The sequence below is a fragment of the Anomalospiza imberbis genome, chromosome 21, assembly GCF_031753505.1.
Source record: "Anomalospiza imberbis isolate Cuckoo-Finch-1a 21T00152 chromosome 21, ASM3175350v1, whole genome shotgun sequence".
NCBI classification, from domain to species: Eukaryota; Metazoa; Chordata; class Aves; order Passeriformes; family Viduidae; genus Anomalospiza; species Anomalospiza imberbis.
The window spans coordinates 10,520,060-10,547,247 of record NC_089701.1 but is presented as its reverse complement, the minus strand read 5'-3'; the positions used below and the strand labels follow the sequence as shown (position 1 = coordinate 10,547,247).

Genomic DNA, 27,188 nt, shown 5'->3' with positions numbered 1-27,188 from the left:
ACTTGGGGACATAGGTTAGCGGTGAACGTGGTTGATATTTGACTTGAGGATTTTAAAGATATTTTCCAACCTTAATGGTTCTGTGATTCCCTGTTCCTGGATCCAGGTGGGCTTTGGCAGGGCTGGTGGTGTCCTTGGTGTCAGCATGGCAGATACACAGCCCCTGCCACCAAGGGCTCCCCTGCCCCAAACTCTGCCTGTGCCGAGGGGTGCCCAGCAAGGGGCAGAAGTGGCCAAGGGCAGCTGGGCACGGCCTCTCAATGGGACACAGCTCTGCTGGCATCAGAGAGGGACATGAGGGTTGATGGACAGGGGCTGAGAGGGGCTGGAGTGGAGCAGGAGGGCAGGCAGGATGCATGTGTGTCTCTGTGTGTCTGTGTGTGTGTGGAGCAGGAGAGGCAGCCTGACAGGTCACTGCCTCTGAGCAGTGCCAGGGGCACCCCCGGCTGTGCACAGAGCCAAGCCCACCCCTCTCACCCATAGAAGTTTTTTGGCAGAGCTCCCTATGGGACTGCAGCATTCCTGTCCCTGTGGCAGGTGAGCCAGGCCGGCGCTGTGTGTGGGGTGGAAGAAGGACAGCTTTGGACAGCCCCAGCCGCGGCATGGCCCTGGAGGGAGCACGCTGAGCCTGCCAGGAGCCGGCTCTGCCCGGGCTGCCAGCACCCATGGGCTGCACCCTAGCACAGGCAGGCACGCCAGGGCACAGCTGGAATCCCACACAGCTGGATCCTGCTCCGCCCAGGGCACACGGCCCTTGTTCCACCTGGGCCAATGGGTTTGACCAAACCCCAGCATGACCCAGTCCCAAACTGGCCCCACCGCCTGTGCTTGCCACTAGCCTGGCAACGGGAAGGAGAAACCCTGCCATGGGGTGCCACCCCCTGCTTGGGGAGCCACGGGCACACACAGCCCACGTGCACTGCCTCAGGAAGCCGGTGGCAGGGCTGGGCCAGGGTCCTGGGTCGGGATATGTGCCCGGAGGTGCTGTGCTGCCGGAGCCGCTTCCCTGCTCGCAGGCACCAGTGTCAGGAGCTGAGCCCTTCTGCAGAGCCCAGTGACCCTGTGGGGATCTTCATTTCCAAACTGCCCAATTCTTTCTCTGAGGAGCGCTGGGAACATGACCTGAGGGCTGCTGGTGAGGAGGCAGCACGGGCAGCGCTGCAGGTCTCCCTGGCCGCTCCGGCCGGCAGCGGGAGCTGCTGCCCGCAGGAATGCTGCCAGCTGTCCTGGCCGTCCTGCCTGCCTCCAGGATGAGCTTTTGTCCTCCAGGATCCTGCACCCAGGATCTGTCTCCCTACCACGCACCCCCTTCAGTCCGCAGCACCCTCCCTGACAAGGCTGGGACTTTGCTGGACCCCGGGCAGCTGTGGGGACAGAGTCGGGCACTTCCCTGCTGTTGTCACCTCCCCTGGGTCATGCACCTTGCAGGTGACCCTGTGGGGTGCTGGGGTGTCCCTAGCCTGATGCTGAGCATTGGTAACTCAGTCCCCAGAGCCTGCAGCCCCACAGGGAAGGGCAGGGCAGGTCACGGACACGGCACCCCAGGTTCCAGGTGGGAGCACACCCCACGCATGGGCACTGCCAGCCCAGACCGGGCCAGAGCCCCGGTGTCCCTGCACCAGTCCCAGCTCTGCCACCCCACTGTGCCCCCCGCTCCTGTCATAGCTGTCCCCACAGCCCGGACCACCTGGGGATGCGGCAGCACGAGGAGGTCTCTGCTGGCTGACGTCTGCCCGGATGCTCTTGGCTCTGAAGGGTGGCCCAGGATGTGGAAGACTCTGTTGCTGCTGCCCAGGTCCAGACAACATCCAAGCCCTCTGCCCAGGGTGGAGCCCAGAGCTCCTTGGCCTCCCAGGGACGGTTCCTTCTGTCAGTGAAGCACAGGCTGATGGTTAATGACCATTCCTGGGCTTAGATTTCAGAGGTCTTTGTTACCCAGGTGCCTGTAACCCAATCTCCCGGGCTTGGCTTCCCCACAGCAGATCCAATAGCACCTGTCCCTGAAAGGTGAGCCTCTGCCCACTACCACGGCCACTGGCAGCCACAGGGACCTGGCTGGCAGCTCAGCCCCCCGATGCTCCCCACAGGACTACCCCAGCCCCCAGGACAGCACAGCCCTTCTGCCACCAACCCTGAGGCCCTGGGAAGCATCTCAGGACAGGTAGGGATGGGGGAATTGGGAGGAGGGGAGAGAGGGGTACTCGTGTGCACCAAAACACTTGAGGTCACCTAAGGAGAAGGAACAGAGTCTTGGTGGCCTCCAGGAGAAGTTTGCAAATATACTGGTGTGTACCAGACCCCACCAGAGACGAGGCTGGGTCCCCTCAGCCCCCTCCCCGTGAGCCTTTGTGCCACCCCGTGCTGCCAACAGCTGTGCCAGCACAGCCCAGGGCTGGGGAGGAGCGGGGCTGTGCCACTTGCCTGGTCTCCAAGTGCTGCTCCCCAGCCCACCCAGCCACTTCACTGCTGCTCACCCTCTGCTCCCCCCAGTCCCAGGCTGCACCCTGAACAGGCTGCTGAGATCTGGCCAACCCGTGTTCCCTGCAGAGCTCCCGGTGTGGCACTGGGACAAACACATCCCCCACGGATGCAGGGACAACCCAGTGCAGTGGCAGCATCCTGCTCTTGCAGGCAGGGCTGGCCACGGGGCAGGCAGGCAGCGGGCAGGGGCGCTGGGCAGGGATCCTGCTGCTCCCACCACACGGACCGCTCCCCATCTCCCCCACGTGTCGAGGGCACTCGGAGGTGACATCCCACTGCTGTGCCCCCTCCCCAGCCATGCCCTAACAGCTCCTCTCACCCCCTCCCCAGCATGTCCCAGGCGGGTGGCAGCCCCCGGGCAGAGCATGTGGCGCCGTGTGTCGGGGCGCACTCGCGCACCCCGAGCCGGGGCAGCCAGCGCGTCGAGTGCATCATCTGCTACTCCTCCTACGACCTGGGCGTGCGGCTGCCGCGGCGCCTCTACTGCGGCCACACCTTCTGCCAGGCCTGCCTGAAGCGCCTGGACGCGGTCACCAACGAGCAGCGCTGGATCCCGTGCCCGCAGTGTCGCCAGAACACGCCCACGCCGCGCGGCGGGGTCACCATGCTCGACCTGGACCTGGCCACCTTCCTGGCCGTCAAGGCTGACAAGGAGCAGCCGCGGGTGGCCGGCAGGTCCCCGCCCGCGCTGCCCGCCAAGGGCCCGTGCAAGGAGCCGGCGGTGACCCAGCAGCCGGCGGGGCTGTGCCCGGAGCCGCTGCCCCCGGCGCTGCTCCCCCGGCGCGGCTGCTGCCGGCTGTGCCTGTGCTGCGGCGTGACCGCGGCCTTCGAGGGCTGAGCACGAGGGGCTGCCAGGGCAGCCGAGCTCCCGGGGCCGGCCTGGGGCTGCTTTCGGGGACCTTTGCCGTGCCTCAGACCCACGTGTGGATTGCAGTGGTGGGGCTGTGCTGGCAGCCTAGGAAGGGCTTCAGCCTGGGCAGGGCTTTCCTGTCCATCCTGTCCAGATTTGGAGCGCAGCAGCGGGGGATGAGGATGCTACCACCCCCTCATCCTGCCCATCTGCCCTGCTGATGACTCAGAAACCTGGTCCAGCCATCACAGACGTTCCCTGGCCTCTGAGCACAGCCTGGCTCATGCTGCATTCCCCCGTGCATGTGGCTCTGCAGCAAGGACGGTGGCACTGAGCATTGCCCGGCAGGGGACAGGGGCCTGGCACAGCGATGCCACGGGGTGTGTCCTGAGAGCTCCAGGCCTATTAAAGACACTTTGGTCCTGCTGGGCTGCACATCCTCGTCCTGTTTGTTGGCAATCCTCGCCCGGGGCAAGCCCTGCCTATGGTGAACAGGGGAGAAGTGACCTGCCCTGCTGGATTGCTGTGCTGGGAGTGTTTGATCTGCTGGCCATCTGCGTGAAAAATTTTGGCATTGGGATAGTAGGATAGTTGAAATTGAGGATGACAGAGTTGTTAGGAAACCTCCAATGTTGCTCCAGCTACATTGTTCCGGTATGGGAGGAGAGCTGAGCTCAAGAAGCTCCTGCTTGGCCTCCTGCTCTGTGGCTCATGCCAGGTTTGGCTTTTCCTGCCTGACCCTTTCCTCACACGCTGGCAGACACAAACTCTGCTGCTGTTTTTCCAGTTGTGCCCTGCTGCCTGCATGGCTTTCCCTGCCTGACTCCACACCAGGGTGCAAGGACAAGAGCCCAGGCAGCTGGTCTGGGTTAACAGGGGCCAAACTGGAAGTACTGGGGCACACAGGGTGATACTGAAACAGCTCTTGGCCAGGGCTTGGTGTTGCCTGGGCAGCTCGTACAGTTCTTTCTCAGGGCCCATTTTCTGCATCTGTTTTCCATTGATTTATGAGTTCTGCAATACTTCAACACCAGGAACCCCCTCAGGGCTCAGCAGAGGACCCCAGCCTGTGCCTCCCTGGGGCTGGCAGGGACCTCGTGTCTCTTGGGCAGTTCCCTGTGCTGGGGGCCAGGGCTGCAGCCAGAGGATTCCATCAGCCGTGGACAGCACCCACCCCTGCACAGAGCTCATGCACAATTCTGCCACTTGGTGTCACCTGCCATAAAACAGTCCCAGCAGTTGTGTTCCCAGAAGAATAAACCTGGGGTGCCCCAGGGCAGACAGAGGTATGGCGTGGTTCAGAAATTCCATGTGAGTCCTGCCTTGGACCTTTAATTACCTGGAACATGCAAGAAATTAAAGCCTTCAAGGAATGGATAAGAGCTATCACTGAGTCCTAATGCACCTTCCCCTCTATCTCCATTTCTCCCCAGAGACTCAACAGTGGGTGCTGGGAAGAGTGTAGGAAGGGCCCATCCCTCCCTGCAGAGGTGCCAGCAGCTCTGTGCTCAGCCCAGCACCTTTGGGTCCCACAGTGCTGGGTGACCAAACCCATGTCTCTCTGCCCCACACCCCATGTCCCCTGCTTCCTTGCCTCTCCCCCCAGCACCAGAACCACTCTGGGGGGCTTGGTCCTTGCTTCATTCCTCCGTGGATGTCCCCCTGCTCCCAGCCAGTCTCTGAAGGAGGGATCATCCCTTCCATCACTCTGGGAATGCTTTTGGCATGCTGGCTGCACGCCCTGATTTGGCACCTTGGGCAGAGCAGGGCCAGTGCCAAGCCCTGTGCCCTGGGGGCTCCTCCCCTGGCACAGGCACCCAAGCTGTCCTGGCAGAGCAGCTGCTCGGAGCAGCATGTCCTGCTCTGTTCCATGGGGAGCCCAGAAGCTCAGGAAGAGGCATCGTGAAGGGGGAGCAGGGCACCGGTGGGTGCTGCTCTGGCTGAGGACAGGGGCCTGGGCTCCTCCTGTGTGGGTTCTGGGTCCCCATATTCCAGGGAAGGGGCAGTGCCAGGGACCCAAGCAGCACGTGGAAATGGGCAGTGGTGGCACTGCTGGGGTACAGGACCCCAGGTGAGCCCAGCCTGCCATGGCAGCGGGGTGCAGCCAGTGGATGGAGGGCAGGAGTGGGGCCAGGCACGAGCATGGGATGATGCCTGGCCATGTCCCTGGCAGGGACGTCTCTCCTGCCACATGCCACCAGGGTGACAGCAAGGGGCTTCCGGAGGAGCTGAGTTTTCAGGCTTTTCAGCCTCCTGGGCTCTTTGTGCACAAAAGGTGGAATGACCTTGCTTTTAATAGTGGTTTGAATTATTTTTGGCATGAATGTTGCACTTCTCACCTGATTCCAAATGGATGCAGAGAGTGGGCAATGGGGTTTAGGGTTATGAAGGAGGAGCATTTTGGGACAGGACTCCCTCAAAATCCAGGTCTCCATATAGCCTGTGGTTGTGGATGGGATGAGCTGTGGCTGCAGCTTCGCATGGCAGTGGGTTTGTGCCCTTGCCCTGGGGCTGGGCTGGGCTGGAGGATTCCTCTGAATTATTTCCAGATGGGGATTAATGCAGCAAAGCGAGTTTGCTGCAGGATAGATAAACAAACCAAAGCTCCTCGGGATGCTATTAATAAACCCTCTTCCTGCTGCTTCTGTCCCAGATTTGGGAACATCCTGGCCTTGGCCTGGGGTGCAGCTGTGCCCTGTCTTGCTGCCCCTTCAGCCCCTTGGCTGCAGGGCAGAGGGACAGGGATTCCTCTGGGATCAGGGGTCCTGATGGAGGTGGGTGGGGACAGTGTCCCTGCTCTGGGCCCCGCTCTGGCTGGAAGTGGGGTGAGGCGCTGCCAGCCGTGTCCCTTGGTGCCCCAGTCCCCACTGAGCTCTGCCAGGGGCAGTGGCACTGGGAGATGACACCTCTGCTCCCCAGCCTTCAGTGGCTGGGCTGTGGGTGGCTTTGGAGCAGAGTGGGTGTAAACAGGGTGGAGGCAGACTTTGAGCCCTATAGAACTGGCACTGCCATGCCGGGGGGAGGGCAAACCAGTTTGGGTGGCTGCAGCCCAGCAAGGTCACCTTTGCCATGCTTCTCACTGGGGGCTCCTGCGTCACCCTCTGTGTGCACACGGACATGTCCCCCTTCTGGGAAGGAGGAAGGTGGCCCATGGGATGTAATCCCAGCCCTCCTCCTTCTGGCATGGCTGGTGGTCTCCTGCAGGGCAGACAGGCCTGGGGTCAGCAGGGTGGGCCATGGTTCCCAGCACAGCTCCCCACTGAGGGCCCCATGGCATGGTGGGACAGCATGTAAGATGGGCTAAGACCTGCAGATGATATGATTTTGTCCTAGTTATGTTTTTTCCCCAGTAACTCAGCCACTCTGGGGGTTCTCTGGGGGGTTCTGGGCCCATACACCCCTCTGTACATGTTGAGGTAGCATGCCTGTGGGGGATGCCCCTGGGGAGGATGGAGGCTTAGAGATGGATCTGAATTTGCTGATTTCCAGCTCTCCAGCCTGCACACAAAAGCAGTTAATCCCCGGCCATGCAGAGCTGGCTGCTTACCTGGCTGGAGCGGTGCCTGGTGGAGGGAGGGACATGGGCACGGTTCCACACCTTGCAGGGCAAGCATCATTGCAAAAATATTTGCTGAAAAAAGTGCAGCTCCACCCCGAGGAAAACCGGGTCCGGGAGCAGAGCCCCATCCAGGTTTGCAGCCGGGTGAGCAGGGGAATGAATGCGAGTGGCTGCAGGGAGCCGAGCACTGCCCAGCACCTCCAGCCAGCACCGCCGGGCACAGCCGGGGGCACCGGGCAGGGCCGGGGGGCTGGGCAAGGCGTGGGGCTCTAGGGAACCTGTCCGTGGGGGCATCCCAGCACAGCAGGGCAGGCAGCCCTCTGTGCCTCGGGGGCCAGCCATGGGCTGCTGGAGGGTCCCCGGCCCCGTGCTGGCCCTGCTGCTGCTCCTGTGCCCCCTGCCCTCGCCAGCCTGCCCGTCCGCCTGCCGCTGCTCCCCGAGAGAGGTGGACTGCAGCGAGCGGGGCCTCCGCGAGGTGCCCTGGAGCCTCTCGACCAACACCAGCACCCTGTGGCTCGGCTACAACTTCATCACCGTGCTGGGACCTCGCTCCTTCCCTCCGCTGCCGGGGCTGCGGCTGCTCAGCCTGGTCCACAACCGCCTGGAGCTGATCCACAGCCAGGCGCTGCTGGGGCTCAGGGCGCTGCAGGAGCTGGACCTCAGCCACAACCACCTCAGCATGCTGACCTCCGAGACCTTCGTGCCCCTCACCAGCCTGGCCACGCTCAACCTGGGCAGCAACAGGCTGGGGGAGCTGGAGCCCGGGGTGCCGGGCGCCTTGCCCCAGCTCCAGGCACTTCTCCTGCAGGACAACCCCTGGGTGTGCAGCTGCAGCATCCTGCCCCTCTGGCGCTGGCTCAGCCACAACAGGGAAAAGGTGCGAGGTGAGTGCCCAGAGGGCTGTGCCCCAAGCTCCCCTCCCACTCCATGCTGGCTGGTCACCCTGCCAGGGCTGAGGCAGGACCCAGCACCCTGGCTGCCAGCTGGCTGGGGGTTTGGGTGGTGAGTGCCCTTGGGGTGAGGTTCCCCAGAACCTGTCCTTAGGTCATGCCAGCTTCTGTGTCTGCTTGGGTGGATACACCCCTGGGTCTCAGTTGGTGCCCACATTTTGGTTCTGGTCATCAGCAGGCATTGCCTGGGAAGGAGAGCTGTGCAGTGTCCCAGTGACAGGCACCCAGTGCTGGCCCCAGCAGTGGCACCAGTCCTGCCACATGGCACCTGAGGGGGCAAGTGGAGCCTGTGTGTCTGGGTGCACATCACCGCTGGCCCATCCAGGATGCAGTGCTTTCAGCCCCTTCCCCAAAGCCTTCATCAACCTGGTTCTGATCCTGCATTTCTTCTCCCATGAGCCCCAGTGAAAGACAGCTCTGCCAGCAAAGTCTCTCCCACCACTGCTGCCCCCTCCTGCTTGCTTCCAGCTCGGATGTGTGACTGTACTTGTTCTGGCTGGGACCTTCTGTGGCATCTCCAGGCTGGCTGCTCGCTGTTCCCCACATCTGTCTTCTGGGAGCCAGTCTTTGCCTTTGAGCAGGCCCTTTGCCTGCCCCATCTGCCATCCTGCCCCAAACCCATCTTCCCCTCCAGCACTGTGCCCACCTCCCATCCCATCCCATCCCATCCCATCCCATCCCATCCCATCCCATCCCACACAGGTGAGTCCTGAACCTCACCTCTCCCCTTCTTCATAGCCTGACCCGGGTGATGTTGGTGATGCTGGCCCCTGTCCTCCTGCCCTGGTGCCATCTGTCCCATGCAGACCTGCCATCCCCCTGTCCTTGGCCCCTGCCTTTCCCAGCTGCCCAGTGTGCCCTCCAGCACTGCTTCTCTCTTCCAGAGAAGAGTTTGCTCCTCTGCAGACTTCCAGAGCAGCTGAACAAGTATCCGATCATGGCCTTTGGGGACGAGTCCTTCAGGCAGTGCCAGGAGACCTCACTGTCCCCCCAGCAGTACATCACCTTCTTCATCATCGGACCCTTCTCCTTCATCGCCAGCATCTTCTTCTGCACCTTCCTGGGCTCCCTGGTGGTGTTCTACCACAGCCTGCGCCGGGAGTCCCACTGCTGGAGGAGACCCCGCGTCTGCAGGGTGCACTGAGGGGCTCAGCCAGGCTCTGCCCTGGGCAGCCCGGGCTCCATCCATGCCCCTCTCCAGCTGCCTGCACCCACCTGTTGCAAACTCACCCCTGTGGACCAGCGAGAGGTTCCTGGCATCGCTTTGGGTTCTCTCAGAGTCCCCCAAGAGGGTGCCAAGCTGCCTCTGCCGCGGGGAGCAGCCTCCAGCTCAGCTCCCTTCAGGGTACAGGCTGACCAAAAATGCTCGTAGTGTTTTGGGAGGCTCCCCAAGGCCGCCCTCAGATCTGCATATCCCCTTCCTGGGGACATCCAGGTGATCCTTCTCCCCTTGTCCTGCCCCTGTGCTGCCCAGTCCCTCAGTGTGCATTTAGGATGCTCCATATGCCTCACTGTGCCTTTAGGTGCAGCCTGGGAGTCCCCGTGTGCATCCCAGGACACACCACATTCCTCTTGGTGCCTTTCAGGTCACCCAAGGAGTCACCATTTGCCTTTTGGTGCAGCTCAGGAGCCTCTGTGTGCCTTTCAGTTTGCTCCTTGGGCCTTCTGGTGCCCCCTGCACCCTCTGACCACCTTCAGTAACCCCAGCAGCCTCCGTGCTTTTTTTCTGTGCTCTCAGACCTCCTTGAGTTGGCATTTCCTGCACCTAAATGCCAATTTTGGATTCTGTGTCCTGGCAGGCATTGTTTTCCTTTTAGTGTACCCCAGAGCTCTCTGTGTGCCTTTTGGTGCACCTGAAGATCTCTGGGTGGTTTGGAGCATTCCAAAGTCTCTGTGGGCTGTCAGACCATCCCAGGCCTGGCAGTGTGCTGCCCAAGGACAGGGCTGGTTGCAAAAAGCTCCTTTTGATATTTTTTTTTTTCCATTGAGTCAGGAATGCTGGTGCTGAGAAGGCTCAGCCAACAACTAAGGTCTAGGGTGAGGTTGAAGCTGAGGCTGAGGGCCAGAAAGAGCCTTGAGCTGCCACTGATGTGGTTCGGCAGAGCAGCTGCCAAAGGATGGGTGAGGCTACACTGGTTTCTCCCTCAATAGCTTTTCCCTAGGCTAGAGCTCATCCCCAGCCAAGGTATAGGGTTAGCTCAGAGTTGGGAGTGGGGGCAAACAAGCCCTTTAGAGGGCTCTTTACAGCAGCCCTGGCTGCTGCCCTACTTCCCATCACCCAGAGATCAGGGCTGGGGCTGCCCCTGCACCTCCCTGCCCCGCTCCATTCTCCTCTTTCCTGTGGAAATGCTGCTGGAAATGCTTAGTGAGCTGGCTGGGAGATGGCCTGGAAGGATCTGGAGCTGCGCTCCAGGAGAAAGCCACAAGCTGGGGTGACAAAAACACCTTTCAAGGAGAAACAAGAGCCCTTTTTGGCCTCACGTCTTACCCACTGCAAGATGATCAGAGCCACAATGAGATGCTGTGACCACCAGCCTTGTCCACTCCATCTCCTGCCCGTGCAAGAGCTGGGACCTGCCAGGGCTGTCAGTGCCTCCTTCGGCAGGGTCTTGGCAAGGGTTCAGTAAATCTCACACAAATAAACCAAGTGTCACCCCAGTGGTGGCTTGCTCCCGTTTTTATTTTTAAGAGACAAGCTAGCCCAGTGTGCTGCCACATGGCCAGATTCCAATTTCCTCCTCTGGTGTGGGGCAGGGGGTTTGCAGGGAGCTGCTGGAAGCAGCATCTGCTCCAGTGCTGCCAGCCCTGCACCTAGGAGGGCTGCAGGACCTCTGCCAGGATTATCATCTTGCCTGTCCCAGGAGCAATCCCATCTCTCTCAGACCCTCTGTAGAGAGGGTTCATTCATTCTACCCTCTGTAGAGAGGGTATTCCCAAGAAGGCCTGGGCTTCCCATTTTGAGTTTGGACCTTGTTTGTCATCCTGCATGGCCACCTGAACCCTGCTCCTTCCCTCAGACCATCCTGAGGCTCAGCCCCCATGGAGGCTGGGCTGGAGGTCTCAGCATATGGGGAAGATGCTGTGGATGGGTGATGTTCCTTCAGTTCAGCCCTGGGGGACCTTCCTGGTTCACTTGAGGGACCTCCCTATGGATGGGCTGATGTGTGGGGACTTCCCCAATGCCCCCAGCCCTGCAGCCCCTCCCCTGTTCCCAAAGGCTGGTTCCACTGGCCAGGCCCCACGCTGGCTCCCAGGGGATGGGGAGCCCAGCAGTGACAGGGGACAGTTTTCCCCAGGATGGAGGTGGGACAGGGCCAGCTGCCATGGTGCTGGTGTTTGGACAGCTCCACGCCGTCCCCATCCCCTCACTGCAAGACCTGTGCACCACCCTGGCTGTGCAGGCTCTCTGTCACCTGAGTATCCCAGGATGGGGATGTCCTTTCCCTCTCAGGCTCCTCTACAGCCCCTGGCCTTTCTCCCTCCTGGCTTCTCCATCCCTTCCTGTCCCTTCACTGTTTGCAGACCCTGCCACAGGGTTGGGTGAGGCTCTGATTCATCACAGGGCTCCCTGCCAGCTTTGCCAGAAGTCAGAGACAGAAAGAGGCACACAGCTCTGGAATAAACCACTTCATGATCCAGTCTAGACTTTACTGAGCTCTTGCAAAAACTTGGTATTAATGTAACATCGACGTATAAAGTAGAATGGGTCCGATTTCTCAGCTGGAGCTAGATGAACTTGATGGAGCCACAGCAGTCAGTGGGACGATGCTCACAGACCTCAGCTGCCATGTGAAAATCCTGCCCGCGGGGGCAGCCTGGGGCCGGGGGCGGGCAGTCCGTGCCCTGGGGCTGGGTACCACGTTGCAGGCGGGTGTTCCGCGCTGGCAGGAGACGCTGCCCGTGCACTGCCGTAGCTGCTCACCCCCGGTGCCGCTGCCTCCGTCCCCGCTGCCCACGGGGAGGGTGCTGGGGTAGCTGTGTGGGCTCGAGGGGAGGACGGGGCGGGGATGGACGGCGCCAGCCTGGCTCGTTCGGTTCCCTTCTCCCGAACTGGGATCTGCTTTCCACGTCTCCGGGTTCAGGCAGATGGAGCGCCGTGAGCTGGGGCTTCAGGGATGCCGCGGGAGCTGCTGGCAAGCTTGAACTGCAGGTGAGGGTGGCAGGGGAGCTGCCAGTGCTGGCCGTGGTGCCCCGACAGCGCAGACAGGCTGGGCGGCCGCTGCAGCACTGCAGCGAGCCGTGACCAGCCCGCAGCATCTCTCCTTGCATTGCTGGTGCTGAGGCAGTGTGGAGCTGGGGTAGAGGTCAGTGCAACCATCCAGAGCCATTTCCCGTGGAGAATTCCTGGCCAGGAGAGCTGCTGTGTGAGTGCTACATGCTGGCCGTGGCCAGGTCCTGGGGATGTCTTCTGTGCAGGAGAGGTGGGAGCTGGGGTCTTGGCTGGCGGCACTCCATGGGCTCCGAGTACCGCGATTAGCTCAGGGAGGAGGGCTGCCGGGCGGGAGCTCTCCTGCTGCAGCCAGACCACGGACGGGAACCGAGTCACAGCCATGGGCCGATGGGAGGGAAGGGAAGAGGGTCCATCCCCTGCAAGGAGCAGAGCACACATCTTCCAGCCCCTGTGGCGGACGTGAGGGTCACTCGGCACAGCAGGAACATGTGCCAAGCTGTCGCACCAGGACTGGCTGTTCCAGCTGCTCAGGACCGTGGGCATATGGCTGGAGCTCTCCAGGTGGTGGGAGACATGGAGCACACGTCTGAAGGGCTGTGTGTGCTCAGAAGGCTGCAGCCTGTGAGGTTAAGCACGTGTTTGTGGTCTGGTACCAGCTCTTCCCTGCTACCATGGGAGAGCAGGCACCGTGTGCCTTCTGCGGTCCTTTCCCCTTGCACGGAGCCAGTCAGTGGCAATTCTGATTATTGTGGCACTGTTTGGAAGCAATTATCTCTGTACAGTGAAGTCCAAGCCTTGTCCTGGTTCTGCCGTGCTTCCTGGGGCACGAGCATGGCAGCAGGCCTAGGAAGGGAGGGAGATATACAATGGAGTCACTGTGTATGGATGAAGGATGCTTTCCTCCCATCTCACCCAGAAGAACCCATCAGTGTCCCTTGAAAGGCAGTCCTGGCTGTGCCTTCCTACTGTGTTGGGCAAGGACTGATGGCCCTCGGGGAGAAGGTCACACCACAGTGCTGACTGAGGGGTCGGAGAGGTTGAGCTGGCCAGTGATGTCGGTGGGGTGATACTGCTGCAACACACAAATAGACAGACAAAGAGAAAAGAGTGTTAGGCAGTTCTGGCACTTGTCCCCGCTGCCACTTCTATCCCATGTGTCCCTACAGGATATCTCCTGGGGGTGAAGCAACGCCCTGAAAGCTGCTGCTGGCTGAGGTCCCCTTCCCAGTGCCATCCACGCTTGTGCAGAGGTCATTGCAGACACTCTCCAAGCACCCTGGAGCTGGGCAGAGGGGACACCAGGAGCGTACTGCAGCTTCTGCAGAGCGTGGCTGCCACGTCACCCGCTGAGCCAGGCCCTCTCTGCTCTGGGAGGGCTACAAAACAAAGCCTGTGACTCATCAGCCCAGCCCACGCCTAAACCTGTGTTTGGAGGGTCTGGCTGGGTTTTGGCACCTCTTTGGTGCCAGATCAAGCTGTGCTTTGAGGCCAGGGCATTTCACCTCCTTGCTTGAATGACCCTGCAAGACTATCCTTTCATGCAGGTGAGATGTGTGGCGTGGTTGGTTCGTGATAAAGTGTGGCGTTGATTGCTAATGTGAAAATATGGCCTGTGTTAGGGATGTGGTCTGAATTTGGGGTTCTGAGCTCCTTGCAAATGGGGGGACTTGGCATGGGAGAGGCCATGGGAGGGCCCTCCCCTGCTGCAGTCCCATCAGCAAGTAGGGGACAGAGCAGAAATACCCATCAATGGGCAAGAAAAAAACGTCCTTCCTCCCCAGGCAGGAATTTACAGCGGGGCAGGTAATTCCTCCCTTCCTCCTTCCAAACTCCCTTCCTCTCCCAGCTCCACTCTTCAAACTCCAAACCCTGACCTGGAAGCTCTGTCCAGCCCTGCTGTGGCCTGGAGAATCCTGTGCTGCTCTCTGGGGTCCTAATTCGGTGCCAGGGCAGGAAAGGGTCTCTGTGGGTCTCATGTGCTGCAGCACAGACCCTCTCCAGTGACATTTTCCCAGCCCTCGCACCACCCTGCCCAGGAGGGCTGATGTTTTGAGGGGCTCTGGGGGGCTCCTCGGTGACGGATTTCCCCTGCTCTGCTTTGGTCGATGGTGGCCGTGGCCTTCGCGGCACTGCCAGCAGCTCTGGCACTGTGGCTACCCTGTGTGCTGCACACCCTGCCTCCTGCCACCCCCCGAGCCTTGCATGGGGTCCTTGGGGCTGCCCTGCCCAGCCCGGATTTGTGCTTCCCGGGACCCCTTGGTGGGAGCTGGGCCGGGAGCCAGCGCGCTTCCGTCTCTCCGGTACCATGCTGGGATGTGCTGACACCCAGGGAGCCTCTCAGGGAATCACCCTGCCACCTCTCAGGGGATCACCCTGCCACTTAGGGCACTGGCTAAGATTCCAATGGAGCCTCTGGGAATTCCTGGCCATGGCCTTGCCTTGCTAAGGGGCAACGGCTCGGCCATCGCCCGTCGGCACAGAGAGCGTGGCCGAGGCCATCCTGATGTTGCTCTGCTGCCCTGGTGGGGAGCTTTTCGTGGCTATTCAGCAGCCCACCAAAAAACACCCTTCTCTCCCAAAATCGGGTGCAGCAACCCCCTCCTTGTGAAAAATTTGGATTCCAGCTAAATGCAGTGTTTCCATGGCAGAGCTGCCGGGAGGTGTGTGCTCGTGGGATGGGGCTTGACTCCTGCAGGGAGGAGAGGTGACTGGGAAAGGGGAGAGGCTGTGACTCACTGGTGGAGAAGAAGGAGGAACTGGAGATACAAAAATGAATGGGTAGAAGAAAGGTCCTTTGTTAAACATCCTGCCTGATGTGAGGGGGGTGGAAGAAGTGAAGTGTGCCTGTGTGAGTGTGTGTGCCTCAGTGCACGTGTGCATGTGGCTGCTGTAGTGGTGTAGCAGGGCAGGCTGGGGCCTTCTGGCCTCTCTGCACAGCTCTGGGATTGGGAAACACTAGAACAACCAAGCGAAATGGGCAATCTGGCCAGAAAAATTAAAATACAAGAGCATGGCTTTTGATTTGAAAGCATATCTCCTCCAATCACAGAGTTATCACAGGGTAACATTCTCATTTACTTTTTTTTTTGTGTGTAAAGTTCATGCATGCAATTTTTAATAATAAAAATTAAAATGAAAAGAAAAAAAAAGAAAAAAAAAGCAAGAAAACGGTCATATCAAAACTATGTTAAAGTAGGACTAATGCTAGAAGCACATATCAGTAATTTAAGGTAAATTATGTTACAGGGATGGTGCAATAATCCCCAAACCAAACATTATAAAGCCAAGAAATTAATCAATATTAACCGTAGAAGAGACTCAAACATGTTAAGGTATGGAAGTGAAGTGAAGGCACCAAAAACTTTAAATGACAACCAGGAAGAAAATATAGACAAGAACTTAATGTCTTTAAAAATGACTTCAACCTAACTGGGCTCATATGGTAGTCCCTGGCTGGTGGAAGATTTTCTGGAAGAATTTTGGTTTGTTGTTGTGGGGTTTTTCCCATTAAAAATTAGGATTCCAGCTAAATGCGATCTTGCTGTAGAAAATATCAACTTCCCTTTAGGAAAAAAAAAAGAAAAAAGTTGTCTTTGACCTACTTTTGGTTCTTTTGGGCCAAAAACTAGGCTCTTTCTCAGCCAAGAAGCGTTTGGCTTTGGGACAGCTGATCCTTCACTGAAAAGGTGACCTTTTGCAGGAAGCCCCTCGGTTGTCACCCAGCTCTGGCACCATCCCCACGGCCATGGGGCTGAGCGCGGCCAGCGCCAGCCCCGGCGGGGCGGTGCTGTGGGACGTGTGTCACTGGGGCTGGCAGTGTGGCTCTGCGGGGCTGGCGATGCGGGGGGCTAAGGGACCTGTGCACCTCGATACGTGTCTACGCAATGTGCCGGCTCGGAGGTGTCTGTGTGGTTTATGCGTCTCACATGGCGTCTGTGGGGTTGCAGTATCGTGGGTGGCTGCGATGGATGGACACGTCAGCTCTGCCAGTGCTACTCGAGTTGCAGGAGCTGCCTATGGGGAGCACATGCATCTCCTCCTGGGGCGGTGGGGATGATGTGCCGCGGAGAGGCTGTGCAGCTCGGGTGATGGTGGGCGCTAGGACGTTCAGAGTGGGGTGGAAGCTTCCCAGGGCTGTCTTGGCTCCATGGTGCCAGCCTGTCTCTCTGGCACTCCTGAGGGACCATTCTGCAGGGCTGCAGAGCAGAATCCATTTTTAAAACTCCCGACAACGGAAAGGAAAGAAGCAAGGCCGCCAGGTCTGCGTCTTTCGCTCGCTAGCCAGGAGAGCCCGCGGGGCTGGGGTCAGCGTGGCCTTCCAGCTCCAAGGGCTCTCCAGCCTTGCCCATCTAAGACCTGGTGTGGGCCCGCAGCTCTGCTGAGCATCATGAAAGAGAGCACCTCGCTGCTTTCTCGTCTTTACAAGGACCCCAGGCAACGTGCCCCAGCATGCTACGGACTCATGGGGCCTTCCAGCAGGAGGGCGTTGGGGTCTCTGAGCCAGGGCTGCTGCATGGAAGAGGAGGTCACCAAGCACAGGCTGTGACATGAGCTGGTGGCAGCACCCCGTTCCCACTGGCTGCTCAACCTGCAGAGCAACCAGCAGGTCTGCCCAACATCACCACAAAGCTCGCTCCACCACAGACCTCCTGCCATAGCTGCTAGCCTCCAAGTTGGCCATGCTGGCTTGGATGTTCACCCCATTGGCCTGTTCTTGCCCCAGCTAGCCCAGTTCCCTTGGGAACATGTCCTGGGACCCTGGCCATGACACCCCATGGCAGGCAGAGCATTGTGACAGGCTTCAGAGTGGTGGGGAATGATTGACCATGCAGCTGTCCCCAAACTGGGGATCTCCTTCTGGGATGAGTGGGGTCATCTCCCTCCACAGCTTGCCCATGAACAATGTACCAGGAAGAGCATGACCGGGACCCAGACATGGGGAGCCCTGTGTTGTGCTGGACTCCAGGGAAGGGGAAACAACAGCTCCATTGCCCATCCATGGGACCTGTGGTGCAGGTGGGCCCTGGGCCTGGTCAGCTCAGGGCATTGGGGTTCTCCTGACATGGGGCAGACAGGGCTGTGGGTTGTGGGGGTTGGTGTAGGATGGATGCCACACCACGGAGCACGATCAGGACCAGGAGGATTCCCTGAAGAAGGAGCAATGTGGGAGTTACCAGGGGTGCCACACACCAGCTGCCCCATTTTTCCTGGGTTCTTCCCTTCTCTGCTCACCGGTGGCACTGGTTCTCCCAGGTGCCCAGGGCACCATCATGATGCTGCTTTCTCAGGACAGGACCCCTTGGTTTCCTAATCGTGGAGTAGTCCAAACACAGTAGAACATGGGGGTCTACTCAGCACATGCAGATATTTCTGCCCATTTTTCTCCCCTCTATTTTCTCTGCATTCTACTTGTCCCTCCTCCTCCTCCTCCTCCTCACTCTTACACCACCCCCTGCACCACCCACCCCATCTCTGTGTCCTCTGTCCTCTGAGCCCCTGTCATGGCTCAGGCCACAAAGACACAACCTGTGACCTCCCTGCAGAGCTGCTCAGGGGGAGCAGCAGTGGGGAGAGGGGACCCCAGGCATGGGGGCATTACTGGGACAAGGTGCCACCCAGGGAGCACAGAAGCAGCACAGGAGATGACAGGGATGCCCATCTTCCCTGGGGGGTACAGATGATGAGTGGCAAGAGTGTGGGTGTTCCCCCATGACTTCCAGGCTTCAAGGTGACAGTGAGAGGAGCATTTGTGTGAGATGGTGGCAGTCGAGCCCCGCCGAGGGCTCAGCTGTCCCCAGGGCCGTGTTCCAGGGGTGCTCCAGGAGCTTCTTGGTATGGAGCCTGCGCTGGTGTCAAAGGCAGCCTCCTCCATTTCTCACACAGAGCCGTGGCCCCGAGACCCCCTGCGATACCACATGCTGTCCCCGAGGCGCCCAAGCCTGCGGCTGGGGATGGGGCACCCCGCCACGGGGGCCACATCTCCCCGCATTGCCACCGTCCCCCCGTCCCCGCAGCGCCTTGGGCAGCCTGGCGGGGACCTGCTCTGAGCAACCCCGGGCACAAACCCGCCGGTCGCCCCGGGGAGGGGATTTTGGCAAGCCCGTTGCGCCAGGAGGTCGGGCAGCAAAACGCAGCGGGCGCTGCCACACGAGACAACAGAGTAGCCACAGTGCAGAGTGTCATACAACAGACGGCGACATGCAGAGGGACACGGCTCAGTCCGACAGACCAACAGCCCAACCTGACGCTGAAGTGTCTGAAGCTCCAGCACGAGCAGACACATTTGCACATTTGGAAACAGCTGGCTTTAGAGGCAGCAATTTGGAAATTTTCTCTGGTTATGTGAGAGCAGTGGAAAACACGAGTTTGAACCAAGGCTGGGTCTTTAACAACCTCCTCTTTGGAGCCTTTTCATCTCTTTTCTAGAGCTGCATTACTGCTGATGATAACCAGAGACAGCTGTCACTCCTGTGCGAGGACTATTCCGAATACTAATTGTCACAAACAAAAATCACATGTAGAGAGTGTGACACGCATGGCTCTTGGTGAGGTGACACGGTGCCCAAATTAAATCGGGGTGATTATTTTTAGGCATACAATGACAAACAGGTACAGGAACACTTAGGAACAGAAAAAAAAAAAAAAAGAAAAAGAAAAAGAAAAAGAAAAAATGTCATCAGTTTCAAGAGGTCAGCACCAGTAAGGTGAGCAAAGCACAGAGAGGAACATCAGAAATCATCCAGGCAAAAAGAAAACAAAAAAACAAAACAAAAACTCAGTTGCATCTCCCAACTCATCACAGGACTCCAAGCCACCTCCTGCCTGCCCTCCAGGATCCCAGCATCCTTTCAGGTACACGGGATGACTGACTCACTGACTGACTGACTGACTGGTGACGAACATGAGCTATGCATGTACACTGGCAGCTTCGGGATGGGTGTGTGGCAGTCGATGGGATGGCAGAAGAGAGAAAGAGAGAGAAAGAGAGAGGGCAGAATTGTTCTTCTTCCTCTTACCGTATCCTTGGAGGACCTACGTCTCTTGAAGCTGGAGGCCAGGGTGGAGGTGATGGACCTAAAAGTGGCTTTCTTTTTAGGGTCAGGTTCTGCTCTACCACTTTTTCTATCCTAAAATGAATATGTATAAGTAATTAGATCTCTAGTGTGTTGTTGGAAACTCTAAATCTATTTGAATACTGCCCCGTGTCATGGCCTTCATTTAGGTGAGAAAGCTACTGGAGGTGTTCTGCCACTCCCAGTGCTCCAAGGGCCTCCGTGAGCCAGGGCTATGGCACAGCCACCACACTGCTACAGCTACGGGGGGCTGGCCTCGCATCTGGAGCACTGGGAACCCCTCTGGGAAGTAGCCCTGCTCTCCTGGTGTCTGCAGCCAGGCTGGCACAGGTGACCTCGCTTCCTGGGGATGCTCTGCCTGGCGCCCTGCCCCTCGCTTCCACCGCTAGCCTGGCTGGACCGAGACGTGAGATGCTGCACCTACCACTAAAAAAAAAGTGCTCAGGGCCTTTTCTGAGGCTGAATCCTAGTGCCACAAGAGAGAGAGAGGACTGCATTGAAAGAGAAGTCATTGTATGAATATTCTGTAAAAAAAATGTGTTCAAAAATTCAAATGATGCAGTTGTGCAAAGCCGAACGTGGTTGTTGGTGGTGGTTTGGTTTGTTTTCCAAAGTAAAACAGGCTAAAAAACGAAAAGGAAACTGGAAGAAAAAGAAAATTAAAAAAAAAATACAAAGGAAAAGAAAGGGAGGAAGCAAAGCGTTAGTGCCATGATGTCGTCGGGTCGGGATGAACTCAAAGAGAAACAGAACTGAAAAATGCAGGCGTTGGAGTTAGCGAGTCGGACCTGGTTGGCGCAGGCTGGGAGCACCAGCCGCCATGGTGCGGGGGCCGCGGGCCGGGGGGCCCGGCCGCGCTCGGCGCTGGGCGCTGGCAACGAGTCCTCCCCAATTGCTTTCGTGCCAATGAGTGTGACCTTTCCGACGGGGGACGGAGTGACCAGGTCTGGCTCTGCTACCGCACGGGGGTAACCAAAATGTATCCCGCTGGTGCGTAGAGCATGCTCGGGGATACATTTGCTCCTCCTTCTCAGTTCTCTCTTTTGCGGACATGCACAAACGGAAAGGAAAGCAAGATGAATGGAATGAAATGTCTTTTTCTTCCATGGCATCTCAGGAAATAGCCATGGCAAAACTGTGATCCCAAAAACCATTATTTTTGTTTGTTTGTTTTAACAAATAAATCTTTCCACTTGCCTACCTTCTAGCAATGTACCAGATACTAGTGCTCTGACGTTTCCTCCTGTGGAAAAGTCTTACAATGTCAAACGGCTCTTTACCATGAGGCTGTTTACCCCCACAGGGCAGCATGCTTTGCTCACAGTCCCACAGACTCTGCCCAAGGACCCAGTGCAGTATTTTCTAGAAGGTTGGCAAGTGAAAAATGGCAGTGCGACTAGTGTGCTCTGTCCCAGCAGCCTTAACCCCCTCGGTGCTGCTGCTTTTTGGAAGCAAAGGAAAAAAAAGGAAAAAAAAGGAGAAAAAAAATTGAGAAATGGCTTTTCCGAGACTCTTTCCGGTGAACTGAACCCAGCGAGCTCTCAGGATGCAGCAGCCTGGCCTCGTGCTCCCCTCGCTGCTCTCGGGCAGCCCCCCCGCAGCCCCAGCCAGCGCTGCTCCCCAGGGCCCCGGCCGGGCTCCTTGCGGGGTCCCCGAGCCTCCTTCTCTCTCTTTGCCTTGCTGGCTCTGCTCCGAGCAGCAGTGTCCTTTAGCCACCTAAAGGAGCTCTTGCTCTTCGAACGCCGCTGTGCTTCCCCCAAGGGAAAAACCAGCCCGGGCAACTCAGACAGAGCCTCCAGCTGCCCTATACTGGGGTCAGGGGCACTGTGGGACTCAGCCAGCAGGGGAAGGGAAGCGTGAGGCTGGTGGCCCACGGACGTGCCCATGGCTCAGTGTCACTGTCAGGCACCTCTGACCCTCCTGGGCTTCCCTGCCTGAGCGGCACAGAGATGTTGCAGGAGCAGGAGAAGCCTGGGAGAGCAACAGCCCCATAAAAGGAGACCAAGGGAGGCTTGGCACTGACAGGGCACTGCTGGCTCCTGTGTGGGGAGATGTCCTTGTCTCCAAAGGACAAGAGCACGCACCACCTCTTTTTGGAGTTGGTCCTGGGTATGGCAAGGGCTACCACGCTGCTGCAGAGCAGGCAGGGAAGGGGAGGTGATGGAAACCATCCCTGGAGCATTCCTCCACCTGAGCACCAGGCAGGGATGGTCAGTGGCAGCAGACTGACCCTCCCATCTGCTGGTGAGCGTGGCTGGAGCCGGGCAGCAGGGCAGAACCTGCAAGGAGCCATGCTGGCACTGCCTGCTCAGCCAGGGCAAGGTGTGGCTCTGGCATGTGGTCCCCAGCAGAGCAAAGTCCCCATCCCAAGCTCCACTGGGGATGTTTGGGCCAGGCCTCCGCCCTGTTGGAGCTTTGCTGGGAGAGATAGCATCAGGCAGGGGCAGCTCCCGGGGAGAAGGCAGGGACACCACCCTACAGCTGAACAGGCACCGAGTTAACCCAGCTGGAGCTACGGGGGGTGGGGTGGGGGACAGAGGGCCCCATGCTAATCCACAGCTCTGCATTCACTGATTTGGTGAAGGAATGGAAAACGCACCTGGTGGAGATTTGCTCTAAAAACGGTTTGTCCTACCTGCAGGTTTTTCCTCCACACATTAACGGCCGCAAACGCCAGCTGCATCTGCTTCCTCCGCGCGTCCTTATGCCTTTTGTAAGCTATCTCTATGAATATTAAAAATATCCCGGCAACAATACCTCCAGCCACCAGCATAAACACACCTGAAATAAGCAGGAAAGTTACAGGGGGCAGTGGAATTGCAACATGACCCCTCATTTCTTCTGCATCGTGCTCAGCGATGGGAGCATCTGCCAACCCGGGGTCCCCCCGCCATCTCCCCGCAGTCCTGAGGGCCGGGAGGGGTACACAGCCTGGGCACCTGAGGGGTGTCAATGCCAGCTCTGGGGGGGCACAGGGCACTGAGCTGCAGCAATGCTGGGGACAGGCACGGCAAGCCCCAGAGCAGACCCATCCCCAGGACCGTGGGGCCATTTGTGCCAGAACCCAGCCCTGGTGCTCCGGTTTGGCTCGTCGGGAAGCACAGCCATGCGCAGAGCTCTGTGCTGTCCTTGGATGCCTGCAGCCCTCGGGGCTGACCTTTCTGCAGTGGTGTCTGAGGAGATGGAGCAAAATGCCCGCTTTCTCCATTGCCTGTAACTGGCCAGCAGTGCTGGTGAGGACAGGGTTCCATCCCACACCCCTCATCCCTCATCACTGCATTGTCTGGCTGTAGGACCAGCGGCACCACCTCAGTGCAAAGGGAGAGCCTGTCTCAGGGTTCTCGCAGTCTTTGCAAGATGAAACCCCTCTCTATCAATTATCCTTGTTCTGGACCTGCCCAGGGCTCCTCAGGATTGGGGGGCTGCCCCTCGCCTCCAGCCCCCTCCTGCAGCAGGGTTCTCATTTTCCTCCCCGGAGGTGCTGTTCTCCTCTCTGCATTGGTGCCAGCTCTGATTGCACTGTGACAGCCACAGTTTGGCCAGGGCAGAGGGAGGGGAGCCATGCTCACACCACAGCAGCCCCACTGGCAAGAAGGGCACCCAGGGAAGGTGGGGGAAGCTTTATGGAACTGTTCTGAGCACGGTGGGAATGCAGCCCACCTCAGCAGCCTCCCAGCACTAGGAAAGCACAAACCCAGAAGCAGCAGAGATTTGGCCTGAGATGAGAGCCTCTGGGAGGAGAATGTCTTGAGCAAAAGCAGGCTACCCAGCGAAGGGGGAGAAAGAGGTTTGCAGAACAAACCTGCCATATTTTCAAAGGTGAGTGTTGCTGGGGCATTGCTACGGGAATCACACTCTTGATACCTCACCCAAGTCTTGTCCAAATCCTCCATGAAGCCGTTCTCGTGGGACCTGGAAACACAAGGAGACAGGACAGGGTAGTCACTGGGGACCAGTCACAGGCAGCTGGGGCAAACACTCTTTGTGCCTTCGTGCCCTCCATCCCAGGGCTCTGCACTTGCCTGCAGCCTCCCAGCACAGGAACCAGGGACGTGCTGGCTGTGTGTGCACACCCGTGCCCGTGTGGCCTTTGCACAGAGCGTGTGTGGGCTCTCTGCAGGGCTGCCAGCACTGTGTGGGCACACACAGCACAGTGCAGTGCTGTGAGCGGGCACCTACCGCTCCCCACTACCACTGCCCCTGCAGCAGCTCTGGGACAGTGCCTGCTGCCAAAAGAGCCATGTGTCAGGTGTGTTCCCAAGGAAGGATGGAGCTGGCAGTGCTCCAAGAGCTCTTGGAGAAGGCTGCAGGGAGTGAACATGAACCACATTTACCAGCTCCCTCCTGCACAGTTCCTCTGCCTGCCAGGGACACTTGGAGCCCAGGCAATGATGGACCCCAGTCCTTTCTGGTGACCCCAGCACTCTCTAGGTCAGGGCACTGCTGCTTGGCAGTTCCCTGCAGGGCACAGTGAGGGCTGGGACACCCCAGCAGCTTGGTGTCACAGCTCAGTGTCACAGCTCGGTGTCACAGCTTGGGAGGACACAAGTTGTGTCCTCACAGTACCTGCCTGAACAGCTCCTGGCGATGGAGTGGGCACAGAGCACATATCCTCACAGGCTCCCTGCACTTTCCTCCCTCTTTTTCCTGGTACACCCCCACACCTTCCTGGGCTATCTGTAGCCCTGGGCTTCCCCATCCTCTCCCAGGAGGACACTGAGGACTCCTGTGGCCTCTTCAGGCTTCTCATGTGGTGATCCCAAATCCCATCTGTCCTGCTGCCACCCGTCACCATGTTAAGACCATCCCACAGATGGGGTCCATGGCTCCCTACATCACCCTGGATCTTGCCCATCTTCCACATCCTGGCCATTCTCTCTCAGGTCTTACACCTCTACATCTTGGGCAGGACCCTGGTGGCTCCTGACCCTGTCCTAAAATGAACCTCCCAGCGCTCCCTCCCTTCACTTGCTGCTTCCCAGCTGCCTGTTTCTCCATCATGACATTTCTCTGCAACGAGTGTGGCATTTCCAAAGTATTACAAGGAAATCCCTTTTCACCCATAATATCAGGCTGACTTGTGACACCCCACACTGCAGGTTAGCACTGGTGTAAAAGCCTTGGACTCAGAGGGGGCCCTGACATATCCCTGTGTAACAGGAGTAGCCAGAGTAGAAAGAAAAAAGCCCTGCATGACCCAACTAGGGCAGTGCAATGCTGCAATGCTGTTGGACAGGCTGAGCCCTGAGGGAGGAGTGGGGCGACGGCAGCACCCACACCCTGCTCACACAGACCCGTGCTGGATGGCCCCGCTGCTCTCTGCCAGCTTTGCCTGCACCCCTGGCTGACCATGACCCTGCTCCCTGCCCTGCTCTGCCCTCCCTCCAGTTCTCTGCTGCTTCCTCAGCCCTGCGAGCCGCAGCTCAGGCTGTGGGTGCCCACCCCAGTCACTCAGTGTCCCTTTGTCAGGATGGAAGGGCCCTGTCCTCCTGTCCCTGCAGAGGTCTGGAGGGTGGCTGGCAGTGCCTGGCACGAGCAGCATTTGAGGCAAGCCCCATGCCAAGAGCCGTGTACAGACTTGAGGATGGCCAGGGAGACGTTCTGCTTCCAGGGGCTGTCCTTGCGCATCCCGATCCCGAAGCCAGAGCGGAAGAAGAGCTCCCCTGTTGTCACCAGGTCACACTTCTGGGAGGCCTCGAACTCCAGCACCGCCGAGTCCCAGATGAAGGCGTGGAGCTTGCTGGACACAGAGGGAGGATGGCTGGGTCAGGCTGGGCAGCACAACTGGTCTGCAGCCTCCGTGGGTGCAGCGAGGGCGCTCCCAGCCCTAATTTAAACACTGAAGCCACCCAGCCTTGAAAGAAGAAAAGAGGCCAGAAAGGGAGGCCATGGCCAGGGCTCTCACTGTGCCACCCCCACGCAGACCGTGTGCTCCCCACCGAGACCTGGGGCGCACCAGGACTGGGCAGATCCCACCCAGCCCCAGCTGGGAGGTCCCATCAGGCCATGCTCTGGCCACAGCTCCCTCCAGCTTTGCCCTGCTTGCTCCACCCAGCTGCAGCTTCCTGAAGCCCTTCCCAGCGTGGCCAGGCAAGGTCTCGCCCTACTCACTTGTCCCTCACTGCCTGGATGGCTTCGGCAGCGCTCTCGTAGTTGTGCTTCTCCATGTGCCTGTACATGGTGCTCAGCTCCACCTGCCGTCGGAAGTAGATGTCCACAGAGCTCTGCTTCACCGTGGCGTAGATGAACTTATCCGAGGGGTTGCGCAGCTGAAAGGCAAGGGCAGGGCTCCAATGTTTTCTGTTCACCAGCAAAACTTTCTCACCCCAAAGCTGTTTCCTAATCTCCCATCTCCTTCAGGGACCTGCTCCCTAGAGAAGACCTTGATCTCCTCAGAGGATGCCACGGGGCAGTGAATGCTCTGGGACCATGGTGCGGGGCAGGGGATGATATGGGACAGGGACACGGTGGCACTGAGGGTGCAGGAGGCCTGTGCATACCGGGCAGGGCACACAGGAGGGTGTGGGATGCTGCTGCAGGGCACATTCCTGTGTGCCTGGGCTGATGAGCTGTGGCTGTGTCCTTGCCAGAGCAGGAAATGGATTTGAGGCATGTGGAGAGTATTGACTGCACCACAGGGACGGTTTCATTAGTTATAACTCATCCATAATGAATCGTTTCCTCGTTGGTTAGAGGAGGCTCTCCAGGAACTGGCAGGCAGTTTGACTGCAGACAGGCTATTTCTGGACAGGTTGTTTTCCTGCTGATCCCTGCCCATGTCTGTCCATTCCCACCCAGGCCAAGGGCTCAGACTCATCAGCACCAGCCCAGGCAGACCTCCCTGGGTCTGGACCCCCCAGCACAGATCACAGCCATGGTGAGTCAGGGCTCTGGGAACCACAAGCTATGTAATATGCCCCAGGGAAAGGGAAAGCAAGGGGTCGTTACCCGGGGGTCGTTAATTCCTGTGATCCTCTCCTCAGGTCGGTCTAACACCAGGAAAGCTGCCAGGTTGGCAGTGTATGAAGCCACAATGATCATAGCAAAGCCAGCCCACACCATGCCAAGGATACGGGCAGAGAAACTCCGGGGAGCACCTGCAGGGAGAGAGGAGAGATCAGTGGCACCACGAGGGCTTGGCTTGGTTGCCAAAGCCGTGTCAATCCACATCAGCCCAGTGGCATCTGCTGATGTGCACCATCTATCTGCTCTGCCAGCAGCTGTGCAAGGAGCCTCTGCACTGCCTGAACAAAAAAACCCTCCAGCTCCTTCCAGGGCACTGTGTGCCACTCTGAGAGGCTGGGTAACCCTGGGCAGGGGATCCAGCCCAAGTTTCCCTGCCCTGTTTCCCATCCAGTGCTGGGGCTGGCAGGAAGCCCTGACAGCTGCCACAAACGTGCAATACTCAGCATCACCAAATCTCCTATCAGCCTGCTCCAGGGAGGGCTTGGGGAATGAGGTCCCACAGGAACCATGTGAGAGGGGGAGGCTGTGAAAGAGGGCAGGGGCTTTCCTCCAGCCTGCCTAGCTCAGAGCCTGGGCTGCAGGGCAGAGCAGTCCTGCTGTGAGCTGTGACTCACCTTCTCCAATGCCAGAGTTCAGCAGCACTCCCCAGGAGAACCACATGGCTGAGGAGAGAGTCAGGGCATCTTCCTCCTCCTCCTCACTGTTTACTTTGAACCGGCCAAATGGGCTGGAAAACAAGATGAAGAACCCTTCTCATTCCCCTCACCCTGATTCCCAGGGCTCCCCACAGTGCCCTACGTGTCCTGGGGCAGCCCTGCGTCTCTCATTCCTACAGACTGTGCCTGGTCCCAGGCAGCTCTTCCCTAATCTGTCCCACTGCCTGGCACGTCCCCTGTGCTGACCTGCAGCCCTGTCTGGCTCACACTGGTACTGGTCCCATCACACTCTCTCCAGACCAGAAAGATCATCTGACCCTGGCCAGCTCAAGCCTCTCCCACTGCAGCATAGAGGGTTCCCTGCAGATTAGCCATCAAAGCCTCTGGGCACAGGGCTGAGGCAGGGACAGGTGCCCTCAGAGGAGCTGCCACAGGCCCAAGAAAGGCTGAGAGGAAGTTCTCTCAGAGCCCAGAAGCTGACA

At 58.8% G+C, this 27,188-nt stretch overlaps 3 protein-coding genes across 27 annotated transcripts in view; 2 read left to right on the top strand and 1 right to left on the bottom strand.

Moving 5' to 3' along the window:
• Positions 1–2,806: 2,806 nt before the first annotated feature.
• RNF224 (ring finger protein 224) lies at positions 2,807–3,338 on the top strand. Its single transcript, XM_068211729.1, has one exon. The coding sequence runs from the start codon at positions 2,813–2,815 to the stop codon at positions 3,317–3,319; it is 507 nt and encodes a 168-aa protein (XP_068067830.1). The 5' UTR covers positions 2,807–2,812; the 3' UTR covers positions 3,320–3,338.
• A 3,886-nt stretch (positions 3,339–7,224) lies between these two features.
• Positions 7,225–10,498, top strand: LRRC26 (leucine rich repeat containing 26). The gene is made up of 2 exons (XM_068211615.1): positions 7,225–7,774; positions 8,725–10,498. Exons 1-2 carry the CDS (start codon positions 7,231–7,233, stop codon positions 8,982–8,984), a joined length of 804 nt encoding a protein of 267 aa, XP_068067716.1. The 5' UTR covers positions 7,225–7,230; the 3' UTR covers positions 8,985–10,498.
• A 2,064-nt stretch (positions 10,499–12,562) lies between these two features.
• The window catches only part of GRIN1 (glutamate ionotropic receptor NMDA type subunit 1), a 37,825-nt gene continuing 23,199 nt past the window's right edge, over positions 12,563–27,188 (bottom strand). For 2 of the 25 annotated variants that reach the window (XM_068211616.1, XM_068211618.1), the window contains 9 exons: positions 26,665–26,777; positions 26,033–26,181; positions 25,196–25,353; positions 24,663–24,824; positions 22,887–22,996; positions 21,720–21,865; positions 19,873–20,124; positions 19,028–19,138; positions 15,509–16,207 (listed from right to left, as the gene is read on the bottom strand). In XM_068211616.1, coding sequence (XP_068067717.1) covers positions 16,004–16,207; positions 19,028–19,138; positions 19,873–20,124; positions 21,720–21,865; positions 22,887–22,996; positions 24,663–24,824; positions 25,196–25,353; positions 26,033–26,181; positions 26,665–26,777 — 1,405 coding nt within the window. In that variant the 3' untranslated portion in view covers positions 15,509–16,003. Of the gene's footprint in view, positions 13,084–15,508; positions 16,208–17,122; positions 17,319–19,027; positions 19,139–19,387; positions 19,727–19,872; positions 20,125–20,285; positions 20,328–21,719; positions 21,866–22,886; positions 22,997–24,662; positions 24,825–25,195; positions 25,354–26,032; positions 26,182–26,664; positions 26,778–27,188 lie in introns of those variants that run through there. The other 23 variants (XM_068211629.1, XM_068211631.1, XM_068211626.1 and 20 more) reach the window with 20 other exon arrangements.